The sequence below is a fragment of the Mizuhopecten yessoensis genome, unplaced genomic scaffold (genome assembly GCF_002113885.1).
Source record: "Mizuhopecten yessoensis strain PY_sf001 unplaced genomic scaffold, ASM211388v2 scaffold11099, whole genome shotgun sequence".
Taxonomy (NCBI): Eukaryota; Metazoa; Mollusca; class Bivalvia; order Pectinida; family Pectinidae; genus Mizuhopecten; species Mizuhopecten yessoensis.
Window position 1 is genome coordinate 1,334,183 of NW_018408879.1, and position 16,676 is coordinate 1,350,858.

Sequence of the window (16,676 nt, forward strand, 5' to 3'; positions counted from 1 at the left end):
TCATCAATTCGATAAAAAAATTTACATATACTCATTTAACGTATAATTAATGTTATCTCCTGTATGTACTTCAGGTGTAGGAGCAGGAGCCGTAGTCCTTCTGATACTACTGTTGGTGGCAATAATGTATTGTCGGCATCTTCGCACACCATCATCTCCACAGGAACCCCCCACCACCGAGAAAATGTCGGGAACCTTCAACAACGGGCTCTACGCCAAGGGTATGTACCCGCCGCCATATGACAATATAGCTTTCAAGGGAGATAAGAGTGGACAATCCTCATACAAACCCGGAAGTCCTCCTCCCGCCTACCGGGCTAGCATCACAAAGGCTGAATACGAAAGTATTGCTGTGCCATCTGTCACCGATGGCATCGACAATCAGATGTACATGGACGAAAGTCTGTATCACTCTCTCCAGGCACACTCGACTCTCTCCGACAAAGGACGTGAGGCTGAAAAAAGTCCCCCACCTTCGTACAGAGGAGCCCCCAGCAGTCCCAGTCACTATGAAGAGTTGGACATCCAATAAGTGGCCAACAAAGACGTCTACGAAGAGCCCAACCAGGAGAAGACTTCATAGACAAATGAAACTTACAAACGACGGATCCATTATTAATCAGTCATGTTTAACCAGTGTAAGTAGTTTTATGCATATGTTAGCTGTAATGGGCTTAGCTGCACCTTAATCAGTGTTAGAGAAAGATAATATAGCAATACACCACTTTCTTTAGTACAAAGCCATTGTGTTGTTTGAGTCCTGTTCAGAAGAAAACGTTGCTATAACAACCGATATAATCTTCTCCCCTATACCAAATAATAACAAACCTTCAAAAAATATGCCGTTCACATAATCCTTCGAAAAGACATTTCATCATCACAAACTATAAACATGCTTCTGAATATTATCACGCTTACCTGTATTAAGAAACGTTATACTGGATCCATGCTGTGATAGCTAGATAAAGGTTAGGGGCAAAAAAACCTGATTGCGTTTCTTGTATAATCGTTTTTAACACTTGCTTACGCTTTAACTGTTGTGCTGAACTGTTACGACCATGTGTTACTAATGGCTAGCGTGTCGTATACACGACGGATTTGTTTACTAATTAAATGACTGGCGTTATGATGTCATTAGTTAAAATGTTGTACAATGAGACACTGGTCGACTGGTCGTATTTTACCACTGGCTAACGTGTTTTACTAGAAGGCAGGACTGACCATATGCTACTACTGGCTAACGTGTTTTAACTGAAGGCGGTACTAACCATATGCTACTACTGGCTAACGTGTTTTAACTGAAGGCGGAACTGACCATTTGCTACCACTGGCTAACGTGTTTTAACTGAAGTTTGGAATCACCATATGTTACCACTAGCTAACTTGTTTTACTTAAAGGCGCGACTGACCATATGTCTATTATGAATATTGATGACATCAATCCATATGTAATCGTATGTATTTATGTATATCTTGGTTTCAATTTTCGTTTTCTATCGCTGTCCATGCTGATCAGTCAGAATATAACAGGTTTGAAAATATGTTATTCAACTGGCAAAAAGGAATTTGAAATTTTAAGAAATCGTAATAGGGTGACAAGATTTACCCTAGCATTTTTCGATTTAGTTATAGATAGCGGCTGTGTGAGATAAACGTACAACATACACAGCTGATTGTATCTTAAAAGTTTGACAACTGATTTATTTGTAGCTGTATGGTAACATGTATTTGTATGATGCTTTTTATAGTCTTTAAAATAACGTTATTATTTTATCCAAGTTTAGCCGAAAATACTTTAGTTTTAATGTTAAGTGAATTTGTGAGTTTTTTTTACAAAGTTTATATTAACTCTCATAGAAGGTGAAGCTGAAATGATGTTTTTGTTAAAACCGATTTCTTATGTTTATATAACGTCATATAATAAAGAATAATATTCAACATCTCTTATCAAATATATAAAGGAACTGTTGTTATTTTTGGAAAAACATATCATAACACCCTTCTTACTGAAATGTAAAACATTTGAACAAACACTGGCTGACATTACATATAGAACAGGAAGTTATTCTGTCTCACGTCAATACTGAAGTCGATTTTCTCAACGAGGAAGACAGTAAAACTTGTCATTGTGTAAAAGCGGTACATGTTATGATATTTCACATATAACTACTGAACAATAAACGAATCATACGAACATATTTAATATGTGAAATCAGTTGATTCAAACACACATGAAACATTACAATGAACAAACATGGACAACAATATAATTTACAACAATTGACGTATTTATCTCGATAAAAAAGGATCATTGTCATTAGCAATTATCCTATATCATATCTCGAAACCTTTGTAATCATATTACATTGTTGATTATGTGCGAAGGCAAATTTGAGTATGTATATAATTCATTTTACAAACAATTATCTGTTTCGTTCAACCACAGTACCAATATCCATATGAACCCCTGTCGGCACCTCTAGCCAATACAATAAATACTACTTTGATCGCGAAGGTGTCTACATGTGTATGAAACATTTACAGATAATTCTTTGATTAGTATATATACATTAAAGCAGTAAGCTTTTCTTTTTTCAAAGGGTATATAATTCTATACTATTCTCTGCTTGTCGATATCGCACACCGTGCTCTCACATATATTTAGTGACAGTAACAATAATATATGTGATTTAAGTCCGTGGTTTACGTTTTAGCAGGCCATCGTGGATCTACACACGACAATTCGTCAGAACAATGATGAATCCCAACAAACTAACAATGCAATAATACACCGAAGGTTAAAACAATAAAAACAAATATCTGTATAGTCACTCAATGAACACAATTTCATTATTATGTTCACACAACCGTGACACGTTTGCTGCTCGTAGCTCTCCTTTCACTGCGCATGCCCTCCGATGACCCAGCGACGTCCTCGGTTGAGGTGTAGGAAGGGTTGCTGTATGCTTCCTTGGAGATGTCATCATACTTGGGAGGGTTGTCCGAGACGCTGTATTCGGGCAGTTTATGTTTGGCGGCAACTTCGTACGGTGGAGGATCGGAGGTGTAAATGCTGTATATATCGTTAGAGGTCTGTTGCACTCGCTGCCGTTGTTGAGCTCCCCTAAGACGTCTGTTGCGAATACGACAAACTCTCACCATGGCTATCACGAGGGCAATCAGGGTGAAGCATAGCACACCAACGACAGAACCGGCTGAGGAAAAACATTCACAATAAGGAGAGTGTCACAGTTTAATGACCAAAAACTATTCATATTTTGAATTCTATTTTACCATCCGGATGAAATTCATCTATTGAATACATAACACCTGTCGTCAATAGAAATCAAATTTACCTTATCATTATAAAGAGTACATAGCAACAGTGCAGCTAAACGTGTCTTTGACCTGAGGCTTTTTACAGGAGATAAAATCAGTCTCCATGACTACTTGGTGAGCGAGATCACAGGTGACATTTTTTCGGTTTGCTTTTCTTTGAAAGGCGTATCATATTTATTAGCATTCTACATCTGACGTTGTATACAAGATTCTCTTCTCTTAATAATTATAAAAAGTATACAGGCATTGCGAACTGGATACATTTCAATTTATGAATGCACATCTTTGATTAGCGAAATACGCATTAAGGGTACATGAAAGTGCCTTTTCAACTTAAATGGGAGTAAAATGTTCACCGTTTGTTAACATTATACATACCAATGATTACAGGCGACACATGTTTCTTCCTTTCTCTCAGCTGGGGAGGGTAATTAGACTCGTCTGTATCTGAAGTATCATCGTGATATTTACTATCCTGATATTACAGTAGCAATGTGTTTTGATACAAAGATATATAAAATAGTTACAAAATATTATAATACAAAGACTCTATGAAGTGTCCAGTGTATCAATACACACCGTTCAAATAGACGTTGGCAACATCAGAAGTACATCGTTTACATACATTGCAGTACCGAGTTCTTGTTGACACGTTGTAATGCGTATCATTATAAAAGATGTTCATACGTTCATAGATTACAAGACTGATTGCTGTTGTTCACGATGACACTATAAATTGACCTGTACGTCTAAACATAACAATACGCGTCATTATTGCGGACGAAAACCGATCAACCCATTACTTGTTAATACCGCCTACATCAAGTATATGTTACGTCTTGACATTAAGGTCCCTACATCAAAATACATACCGGCTTTGTAGACGTGTATCCGAAAGCGACAGTAGGCCTTGTTGCCCTGCCAGTCGATGGCTGTGTAATGGAGGAAATGTATCCCCTGGTTGATGACCATGCTGTTATTTTTTATTCGAGAGTTGTCGAGATATATTTGCCTTATTCCCACATTGTCCACCACTTCCGGTTTGGCCCAGCTGACTGTCTCCCCTTGACGGACATACATTGTAGCCGGACACGTTATGAAAACTGGGGATGCCATATCTGAAAGGAAACCAATGCAATAAACTGTTGCATCTGTTCATTTTATAGCACAGAATAAATTATTTAGTCTTAATTTAGAGCCAGAAACGACTAGTCAAATGTTGACAGGATTACCGTACCTCTGACTACAACCCGGAAGTCACACGTTCCCTGTCGACCGTTAAAGTCCTGCTGGGAAGTTGCTCTTACAGAGTGAATATTCAGGCTGTCGCACTCACAAGCTGAGAAAAAGACTTGGTTCAAATCGACGGGTAAAGAGTTCCCCAGGCAGTCATGCGCTTCGAACGTGTTAATGAGAAGAGCACTGTTTTGGTATGGTGACGTATCCACATTAATTATCTCTCCTTTACGAGGACAACCACTGATGACGGGAGCTGAAACAGCAGAACATTGCAAATATTAAACAGCAGTAAATTGCAAATATTAAACAGCAGTCCATTGAAAATATCAAACAGCAGAAAATTGCAAATATCAAACAGCAGAACATTGCAAATATCAAACAGCAGAACATTGCAAATATCAAACAGCAGAATATTGCAAATATCAAACAGAAGACACAACCTTAATACAAGCACGCACTGCAAATATATAAAATCAAAACTTTAACTGAAGCGGCCAATGAAAGCTGCCAAACATTCACCAAAACGTTAAACAGACGGCACTATCTAACAATACAAGTACTTACATCAAAACAACGGTATCACGAGAAAAAACAGATATCAAAATGTCGAAGCCAATAACAATTATACACTGACTTCACAACACAACGAAATGCGTGTCACTATAATTGTCATAAAACTACGACGACGAGTTAGAGTGAGAGGGGAGCTTTCAAAGCTTTAATTGTGAAAGTGATCAGCAAATATACAAATTCATTCCATGTCACTTAATACTACTTTTGCAGTACAAATAAATTTAGAAAGCACAGTTTGTGATATGAAGCAAAATCTTCAATATCAATATTCAGCATTAAAATTATGGAGATTTGAACCTGCTATCAAGTTCTTAGTACTTAACGCTGTGGAGTAAAACAAACATAATAAAAGCAGCGCGTTTATGTTTGTCGTGCAACCTACTTACAACTAAAAACAATAACTGAGGATCTAATAGAACGAGACAAACAATTCATCTGTTCACACGATATATTACCACCTCTAAACTTAGAATATAGTCACCAAAATACACCTACCTTAGGATCTGTTCTTCTGAGGTTTAAATAACGTTCAGTTTAGTTTTGATTTAGTGAAGCAGGTTTTTATTAGATTAAACTATTCAGGAACAATTTTAAAAGCAGTCATGCTTATGAAAAATGCGTAAAAAACTAGATATATATTATTTGAAGAACTTTTATAAAAGTTAAAAAAAAATACCGATAAGGCGACATTTTTGAAGATGGGAATTTCTTGCGCTCCATGCAATATCAAAATTTCATCTTTTAGACACTAGATTAATCACAAAAAATGTGACGGTGTCAATTTTTTAAAGCAAATGGATTTTTGCTGCACAGGTTTATAATATTCAAAAATATGAAAATAGTATGTAATGAAGAGGAATCAAGTTAAGCCCTTTAGTTTTTCCGATCCCGCAAAAGTTAAACACTTGCACGCGGACATACCATTTTATTTTTTCATTTTCTCATAGTCTTAAATAGGTAAACAAATTATGTTTGTTAACTATCTCAAACCCGGAATATCACTATCAAAAACATGAAATATAACTATCACAAACCCGCAGTATCACTATCAAAAACCTGAAATATAACTATCACAAACCCGGAATATTATTATCCCTTAACTGAAAATATAACTATCCCTAACATCGAAATATTAGTACCTATACATATTAAGACCATCATATCCTTTGACGTTGAATGCAGAAACCCATGGTTAAGTGAACAGGACATGTACAGCCGGAAAGTCCTGATACATATATTACCAGTTTCTGAGGAAGCGGAGGATTTAAGTCACGTTTGTGTTAGAGTTTGCTAACGAGGTAACTATTATTAGCATGATATAGATAGGATATAACGCTCAAAATGAGTTGTCTGAATGTTTGAAGTATAAGTTCCGGAGGACAATTTGGACACATGTATGTGCTATTCATGAAAGGGAGATTAATAGTATATCTGAATGTGACGATAGTGATATGAAAAACTTGAAGCTAGCAAGTGTGTTAATGCCATGTTAAGCTTACAAATACAGTATCGATATAATAGGCAATTTCGAAATGTTTCGGTCGAAGCTATCAGTATTGAAGCGTCATAGTACAACCAAAAAGGTAATACTCACGTGGGCAGGGTTTGTTATCTGTAACATGAGAAATAGGGAAGAAAACATTTATACAAGTATCACCGAAACTTTGTTTTTTCAATTATGAAGCAAATCACTTAATCAATTTCGATGGTTAAGATATTTTATTATAGAAAAATATTCCACCTCTTAGCAGAAATTTAGGTCAGAATATCATTTTTATAAAATTGCAATACTCACAGCTATAAATCAGCCAACTCAGGTATACCTTATTTGAAGATAAGAGCAATGCCTTAATTTTTCTCTCATAGTATGTCCAGATTATCTTACCTGTTGTATTAGGACAGCAGTACGGGTTAGACAGGAAGTCACTAGAACATCCGGCTGATATGCAATCGATATCGCCATGTTCGGCGGAAGTGTTTGTTGGCGATTTACAGACGCAGGCTTCACAGTTGCGTACACTGTTATATATTTCATTCACGGCCACTTCCGCTCCGTCTTGGTGAATGCATGTGACATTGTTCGAGGGCATGGAGCAATACCCGAAAATATTCCCTGGAGACATAATACAGCAGTGCGCTCCCTCATCGCATTGTTCATTGAATATGCAGCTGGTGGCATTGTCAATGTTGTCACTTGCATCACATACAGGCACAGGTAGACTTTCCGTCGTCTCTAGAATGTTGAATTATTTAGAAAAAAATAACTACTAATAGTTTTGATACATGGATGTCTGATTCTTAGTTCTAAAACGAAAGGGGGAGATAAGCTAGTAGTAAAATGCAGCTTTGGAATTCTTCATAAAAAACTAAGGGCCAGTAGCCAGTCTAAGGCAGGTAGTGCTTTTCTAGAACACACAATTACGCACACTAGTATTGAGCGCAGGTTAACTTAACTGATTGACAAATTAAGTGTCATTATCATATCTCTCTCGCTGTTAAAACATTCGGTCAAGTTAAAATAGCACAAACATATAGAGCAATGTTATCAATGACGCCATTTTCTAATTAGTTTCCTGTAGCGATTCAATTCCTAATAAAGACAAGGACACTTTTTGAAAGTAAACCGTGTCAGTAAAGGGCTTGCCAAATGTTTTTTTGTGATACTGACGGATGCTGAAACCAAATCTGAAGTATGCAAAGCCCACAAGAGGCATTACATGCCCCGGCATGAGAAATCAAAGACGACCGCCATCATCGAAATGAAATATAATTATATTCATATTATTTTAACGATGCGAGGTAATAAACTTGAAAAAAATGTGCTTTTGATGGATTCCTTTGAATGAAAATAACAAAAAGCATTTTAAGTTTTGAAACTTACATGTATAGAAAATGACTAGTTTTACTAATGTACTCAACATATTTGCTTTCGAATTGTTTACGTTTGGACATAGCAGGCGCGCATGGTTTCAAACACTTGTGTAACCGTTTGATGTGAAACTTTGCTGCATTTGTAGTAGGTAAAGGTCTCCTGTGCATTACCTACATACAACATGGATATTGTTAACCTCTGACATACCATACAATTTACTACGGGTTTCCCTGTTGTAACCGTTATTATGTCTTCGATAAAAGAGTCTTTGCGTAGGCTTATAGAGTGATGTCGGTGTAATATCTACTGGGATGATTTCCTATAATGGTCGATGAACTGAACATAATATTGCAGTCAGTGACGACACGAAAGTGCAATAGTGTGTGCACTTGATAAGCAGATAGCAACATGCCAATTTCAAGTCATTGAACAACAGTTGTGTTCATGCGTGAGGCAGACGTATTTCTGTTACTTTTGATGCACAAAATGTGTGTACAAAATAAAGGACATGCAATTCGAATATCCTAATAGTTTTTCCTCTAATAGCCGACGCAAGTACCTAGAGCTAAGCTTGTGGCACAACTACTATATCTAATACCTATACCGATATTGAACAAGGATATCACATTAGATAGTTAATACCAAGGGCTGCATCGAGCCGCGCGACCGTTGGTAACTTTACAACTTCCGGAATACTTAAGATGGCTGAAATGAAGTTAATGTGTTAACATCTACCCAGTTTATAGATCAAACGACGGCACAAACCTTTATTGCAGAAAAGTGAACACGTACTTTAAAAAGAGAAAAAAAACCATTGCAGGTAGTTTCGTCAGTTATAACATTAATGTAAGAACGAATATGGCAATGAATTCGTCACATATGTAAACCTGCACACCCATATTTCACTCAACTTTAGAGCTTATTTACAATAGATGAATGCGTATGATGTTCAGATCAACCTGTTCGTGATGGTCACATTTAATTTCTAAAATTTTAGACATTGTCGAACATTAATGAGATTGAAGTAGATACCACCTCAGCACCATATAAGTAAAATCTCTGGGGGCGCAAATCAAAGTCAGTATTGCGACCGCCTTTCTTGGCAAGGTCGTAGGTTTGGTTCCCGGAGACGAGGGGATGTGGTTGTGTTCCTGAACAAGAAAATTTACCCATGCTGTTCGCACCACCTGCAGACTTAAAATATTTATATATGGAACAGAATGATCTTTACGGTTTTCCTGCTGTTGCATTCCAATGGTATGGAGCAATGAATGACTTGTTGAAAAAAAATGGACCAGACCAGACATCTACAGGATTTCCTCACATATGTTATACCCTAGGCATATCAGACATCTACAGGATTTCCTCACACATAGGTATACCCTAGGCATATCAGACATCTACAGGATTTCCTCACACACAGGTATACCCTAGGCATATCAGACAATAAACAGAGAGAATTAATTACCTTATTCTTCATTATAATATACTATTACTTATTATAAAAAAAGAAGACATATAGAGGTTCTTCTCCCATACCCCTTATAAACCAAAGTATCTCGATATGCCTATAACCCTAGATATATCGGGCGATTGACGGACATGATAGCTAGTACTTATCCCATTCACAATTGTATTACATAAATATATTTTTGTAAGGTGAACCCCTTATTACACTGAAATATCCCAAAATATAAATGACGCCACCTAAAATGGTACAATTCTGACAGATTTTCCATGATGTTTAACATTTCTAATCGCAGAAGTGGAATATGTAAAAAAAAGCAACAACAACAAATAGCGGTTCAAAACCTTCAAAAAATCGGCGAAGTGCTATTTTCTCTGTTTTAAGACATTCCTAATTCCAACTCATTGTGTACGCTAAAATTATCCTGAATGCAATTTATTTTGTAGAAATACCCTATGAATAAAGGGCACAATTTTAGTTTCAAAATACAATTTGATACATTTTCCTTATGTTATCTACACGAGTATAAAAACTGTTAGCATCACATTGCAAGCATTCCTCTCGCAGTTTTTTGTATTATATAATCCGGACTTAGCATTACAATCACCTATTTCATTCATATTCATACCCTGCGTAACCAAGATGCATACACAGAATGTATTACTTACTAAATTGACATTTGGACCCTATGTATCCCGAACGACAGAGACACTCGGAAGTCGTGCCTGTGAAGACACACTCTCCTCCATTCCTGCAGCCAGATCCACAGACGGCTGTCAACACATTGATAATGTACAGATGTCAATAAACATTTATCACATGTCTTATGCTTTTCCGTACGGAAGTAATCTTAAGATGTCATATAAGTGCTATAATTGAAATACACGAGTGTTTGATTTGTATGTCGTTGCCTTTATCAACCACACTTTAAGAACAAATAAGTAAATCTGAAGTGAGTTTTTATAAACACTATTATAAACAAAATATGTGGGTGAGGGAAGCTTTGATTGATATCGCTGGTTCTAACGATGCGAGTTACACTGCTATGATAGAGAAAGATGATGGTATACAAAAATATACTATATATTCTATATTCCATCCAGGAGATTCTAGTCGAGCATGACTACTGTCTATTGCGTGTACTTATCATGACATTGTAAATAATTACACTTTATATGTATTAAATGAATTTATTATTTTTAATTGTGACAGTTGTTGGTAGCAGTGACCTGTGCAATATATGCACATGGACTTTTGGTCTAAGCCTGCCAATATCTGTCTATGATAGTGTATATGCTGAAATAAATGTATTTGTATATGTACTTGTATGTGTGTGTAAGTGTGTGTGTGAGATGTTTCCTTCATGAGTTACTTCCCCTTAGCCTTGTGTTATTATGAATTATTTTGTGTTATTTTTTTCATTTGCAACATGTCTAAAATATTATGTCTCCTTGTTTATTCAACTTTGGCCATTTGACGGAGAGAATTTATATAGGCTTTGCCTGTTATTCAATCTAATTGATTATGACATCTTGTCAATAAAATTTGATGAAATGAAAATAGAGAAAGATGGACGTACGTGTTTCGCACGTGGTCCCCGTCAGGTAGTTTGGACAGAAACACCTGGAATCGGGAGGTAGGGAACAAACTCCACCGTTCCGACAGCCAGGACTGCAGATAGCTGGAGATGAAAATTACAACTTCCTTATCACATAGATTACTTGATGAATATTTATATTTCTTTAAACGATTGAAAAAAACACCCCGAAATTAAACATAATATTTATTTGATAAAATAAATAGAAATAATTAAATAAAAATAAAATCAAGTGAATAAAAAGGTCTGTTACGATGCCACTTACGGATGTCACACTGATCGCCCGTGAAGTTGGCGGAACACACACATTTCGTCAAGTTATAATTGGGTGATCCGCCATTGAAGCAATGAAGTGTTACTGCAACGAAACGAGTAAAAAGATGTTAAGTAGTAATCATACAACTGTCGTTAAACCTCTCACTGCCATATTATATTACAGGGAGTTTTAGTCGAGCAAATGAAACAATTTCTTCCCTCTCCAAATATGTAGCTCTTGTGTTCACGCTTTTATAGCAGGAAACAGACCTTAAATCCAGGTGAGCTTTACTGAGCATGCCTGTCAACAATTTACTTTTAGCGGTATGCTACTCTTATCTTTTTAGGTGACCTATTTACACTTACCTGTGTTGACACACTTGCCGTCCGAAGTCCGATGGTATCCAGCTACACACGACCGTTTACATTCGAAGTTGGTACATGTTGTGGCATTGACAGAGGAGCAGGGTCCCTTGTAACTGTGTAAAACATAACCCATTACAGAATATCTGTAAAATGGTTTTATTTGAAATGGAGAGCATTTACACCCCTATTCAGCAACAAACACAAATATATATATGACGTCATAGATAGCACTAGCTATAAGATGGTGAAAATAATACATTAATATATATGTATCATTTCTCAGTATATCATCTGCAGTATCATAAATAATATCTCATACAGTGTCACGTGGTATACATATACACAAGGAAAAACAGAAACAATGTAGATTCAAACCTGATGCTGGAAATGTTCCAATTTTCGTTTTAAACATCCAACATCGTCGATGACTAGAAACCCTGCCACTTGGGTACTTGTTAATTGACTTTAATCACTTTTAAACATGAAATACCTTGTTTTGACATAATACTGTTACTGTTCTTCCTCAGGCCTTTCCTATGCTCTCTATGAGATAGTTTTCCATTGGTTAACTCTGTCTGGATCCATCTATAATTACGCCCCCCCCTCTAATCCTCTGTCCGACGGGTTTCCTTTGGTCCACTCTCGTCTCATGCTCGGCTCTCTGCTGTACTAAACTCTCTGTAAATTCCTTTTCACAATGCCATCCGGTCAATAGCCTTCATATAAAAAATGCTTTTTCTCTCTGCTCTGTCCAGCCTCCACCGTTCGATGGCTTTCCCTCTGCTCTGTCTAGTCTCCTCCGGTCGATGACTTTCCCTCTGCTGGCAAGCCTCCTCCGGTCGATGTCTTTCCCTCTGCTCTGTCAAACTTCCTCCGGTCGATGACTTTCCCTCTGCTCTGTCCAGCCTCACGGGTCTTGTCCAACACGGTAAAGAACGTGAAACCTGTTACCTCAATGGATATGCCAACCCCATATCCGTGCTCGTTGGGGCCACTCACGTACACAGCCTCCTTCGGTCGATGGCTTTCCCTCTGCTCTGTCCAGCCTCCTCCGGTCGATGACTTTCCCTCTGCTCTGTCTAGCTTTCTCTGGTCGATGGCGTTCCCTCTGCTGTCCAGCCTCCTCCGATCGATAGCTTTCCCTCTGCTCTGTCCAGCCTCCTCCGGTCGATGACTTTCCCTCTGTCTGTCCAGCCTCCTTCGGTCAATGGCTTTCCCTCTGCTCTGTCCAGCCTCCTCCGGTCGATGGCTTTCCCTCTGCTCTGTCCAGCCTCCTCCGGTCGATGGCATTCCCTCTGCTCTGTCCAGCCTCTTCCGGTCGATGGCTTTCCCTCTGCTCTGTCAAGCCTCCTTCGGTCGATGGCTTTCCCTCTGCTCTGTCCAGCCTCCTCCGGTCGATGGCTTTCCCTATGCCTATTACCTTCCACGGCTCACGCTCACTTCATTGTTCTACCATAATCTAAGTTCAGATTCTGTTCCTTTATGTCTTTTTTTCTTTTAAGACATATAATATATCTATTTTTCTTGATCTTACAACGCCGTTTACGGTCCATAACCGTTTCAAACACAAAGTCACTATCATACTGTAGATAAATAGGGAGATGTAAAATGAGGAACAAGAGTGTATGATGGCTTAATATTTCTGAAGATGCAAGTCGTATCTTATATTATTGTCACTCAGGACAGAACGCCATCATTATATATCTGAATGTGTTAAATGGTTCTTAGAAGAATCTTATCTCTTTTCCTTTTCCAATATTTATGGCATAAAAATCACCAGCAATATTTGATGAAAAGGAACGTTTACTGGATTCATCTTCATAGTACTCTAGCACTGTGATGGTTAACACTTTTAAAATATTATATATCTTTTGTAAGTGTGTATCTGTGAATTGCCAGGCAGACAACCCGTTAATACCCAGTCTTTGAGACTTATGTTAAAGCAAGTATGAACATCTGTAGTACAAAACGTGGGTTACGTGCCCCAGACGATTTGCCATAAGGCACTGGAAACTTGATCGCTTTACTGACTAGCCCTAATTCTCATTTCCGTGTGGATAGCCATCAACGAACCTATAACCTTCGAGGCCAACGCTACACAGATTCAGTAATTATCGAGAGCGGAAAGGGGCTACGATGTTTCCCATGGTGTCGAAACTATTTGGCTACATAGATAAGATCCTGCAAACCAACGTAGTACTATTTGGCGTTTCAACAGGTCAAGATAATACAGAAGCATGATTTAACATAAATGGTACTAAAAATCCTTGAAACTAAAGAAAATAAACAAAGAAATGATTTACACGATTTCCCTTTAAATAGGAAGCGGATAATGAGAACAGGTGTTCCTAATGAGATTGTGATATTGACCGTAATACTTGTCCATATTATTTTTCAACTTAGATCTCTCGAAACTCTTTGTTGTGAGTTAGTCTGTAATACATCCGTTACAACTTGGAAAATGAAAGATAAGACATGCTTTAAAATCCAGTTATTCAACAACAAAGTTCTGTGTGTATCTTCTCCTATCAGTAAATAATTATTAAATTACTCGATTTCCAACTATGGGGTGCCAGTACTTGTTTTTAAACTTGCAAATTGTGTTTAATCGTTAGTGACCGATATTATTTTACGGCCTTGACAAACAAAAAAATAATCTTTTTGGAGCAAACAATTTCCCCATACTATTTTGTGAATATTGTGTTTCCTTTTTTTGTCTTTTTGACCTCTTTTGTTTTGTTTTGTTTTCCCTCTTTGCTTGTTTCCCCTATTATTTCTCCCTTTGCTCTTCTTCTTCTTCTTCTTCTTCATTATTTCCTTGGTTCCTCTGATGCTGTGATTTGTTTTCTTGTCTTAAGTTGTAAATATCCCGGGTTTGTGAAGAATTGTAATGTTTGTGTCGTTGAGAAATAATGTTTGTGCTGAGTGTAATGCTAGTAGATGGAAGTCCAAGAGAGGAACGGATAACTGCACAACCGATTTGTAAATGAGCTTGTATTTAGAATATCTAGAAGTATAAACTAAGTTTTGACAATCAGTTGATGATTTTTCTCTTGATTTTGTTTCTTCAGTTACTATTTTTATTTTTGTTCATCGAATACCAGGGACGAATTTAAAACTAAACGAGGCAGATAGTATACTCACGTTGTAGACATGAAGAATCGACTCCTCTTGTGCTTGACGTTATGTCGATAAAGGGAGCACCTGTTCTGTAGAGAGGAACTACACTTGGTGCCATTAGTCTGGACCAGCGTATACTGTTCATTCGAGCCCAAATCCATGGCGGGACAGGTATGGGGTCTAAATGGCATCCAATTGGTAAACAACCTTAAAAGAAAGAATGTCATACCAACTGATCATGGAGTGTTCGAGTGCCTGGCTGAAGTTTTTATACGGTAACATATTAATCTAGTAGGGGAATACCAATGATAGTGCAGCCTCAGTCTGGTGTTCAAATACAAAAGAAAAAGTGTTAAATTTATGAAATGTATTCAACTGAAACCCCATACATTCAGTTGTTGATAAACAGATATATAATCTCTCCACTACGTCAGGTTGAATACTTCGTTCCGGGTTTGATGCTGTGTTAAAATGTTATATGACTCCGATTGTCAAACTTTTCTAAAACAGGATATAAAGAACAAAATATAAAGGTAGAAATATTGTAGTTGAGAAACGCGGCTCTTGGATTTCACATAAGTAGAGGGTAGGTTAGTAACGAAAATTGTTTGACTCGGTTAACAAATCGGGCTGGACTTACTCAAGACATACATTGGGGATGGTATAATTTAAAAAACTATTTCTATCATTAGGACACTTAAGGACTGACGGACTTTTGTAGTCTCCTATACATAATACTATTTTAGTTAGCACTGACCAGTAAATCTCCTTAACATATACTGTACTTTTTCCATTTTGTGTCACAATGTCCTTCACAGTGTAAAATATCACTTTTGGAATTGACCAATCAGAAAGGTACATTCTTTTCACTCTATTCCACAGATACTATATAGTTAGCGCTGACCAACCATCCTCATTAATGTAACTTTTACAATCGATTCAAATTACAATGTAAACTGGCTGCTTTTATTTGAGATTATTACGAGATGTAGTCTACATACTAGTCTTAAAACTCAAGTTTATAATATTCATTTGGACTGAAAAAGAAAACAAATTCAAAACATTGAAAATATCTTTAGGAAAATATTCTGGAAATACTCAATATGTTATGGATATTGTGTTCACAATCTCTAACGTTGACAAACGAAATCAAGTAGTATTAGCTCGAGTCCTTAATAGCATCTAATACGCAGTGTGTGGACTGTTATCACGTCCTAGAGGATCCGGACGTAAGTAATTCAATAAAAATCCTTGACCAATAAAAATCCACACTATATAAAAGGTTACCGTCTACTTACTGTGACCAGTCCATTCCATGGACAGAAGAGGAAACCAGAACAACGAGGAAAATGTAATGCGAGGCCATGTTACACAACGCCATCTTGTTTGTATCGGGGTCTGTTATCAGTATATGTGTGACGTCTAATGTTGACTTAACCACCACTACCTTGTTATCAATAAACTGCAGTACACATGATTTATACCTGCCAGGTTGTGATCCAGGTCGAGCTATCTTTGAAGTGCGCAATTATTTGCTGTAGCGGTTATAAAATGTCGCACAAACAAAGTCTGTACAAAATTATATCATCCCTGTTTACCCATTGTGTAAACCAAATATTTTTTTTTCATCATAAACACCAAAAGACAACGCGTACTAATCACTGAAGGTACTGTATTAAAATGTACCCGACTACCATATCATCAAGAGGCCAAACGAGCCTGTATCATCTACCTGTTTTACTGAATAGTGTTGGTAAATATGTATCACATCCGTTACCTTCAAAGTAGGCCAAGATCACTCTTAAAATAAACTTGATTTCAAAGAAGCTTTCAATGTAGTCGAAATA

At 37.2% G+C, this 16,676-nt stretch overlaps 2 protein-coding genes across 3 annotated transcripts in view; one reads left to right on the top strand and one right to left on the bottom strand.

Annotated features, from left to right (window-relative positions):
• LOC110465735 (protein jagged-1-like) overlaps positions 1–1,936 on the top strand; it is a 23,046-nt gene extending 21,110 nt beyond the window's left edge. For both annotated transcript variants that reach the window (XM_021521769.1, XM_021521770.1), the window contains exon 12: positions 75–1,936. In XM_021521769.1, coding sequence (XP_021377444.1) covers positions 75–532 — 458 coding nt within the window. In that variant the 3' untranslated portion in view covers positions 533–1,936. The remainder of the gene's footprint in view (positions 1–74) is intronic.
• On the bottom strand, positions 1,566–16,275 carry LOC110465736 (neurogenic locus notch homolog protein 1-like). Its single transcript, XM_021521771.1, has 12 exons — positions 16,128–16,275; positions 14,854–15,036; positions 11,710–11,822; positions 11,354–11,446; positions 11,071–11,172; positions 10,160–10,264; positions 7,037–7,384; positions 6,746–6,763; positions 4,577–4,831; positions 4,212–4,457; positions 3,718–3,786; positions 1,566–3,215 (listed from the first exon to the last, which is right to left on the bottom strand). The coding sequence occupies exons 1-12, from the start codon at positions 16,208–16,210 to the stop codon at positions 2,860–2,862; spliced, it is 1,971 nt and encodes a 656-aa protein (XP_021377446.1). The 5' UTR covers positions 16,211–16,275; the 3' UTR covers positions 1,566–2,859.
• Between the last annotated feature and the right edge of the window lie 401 nt (positions 16,276–16,676).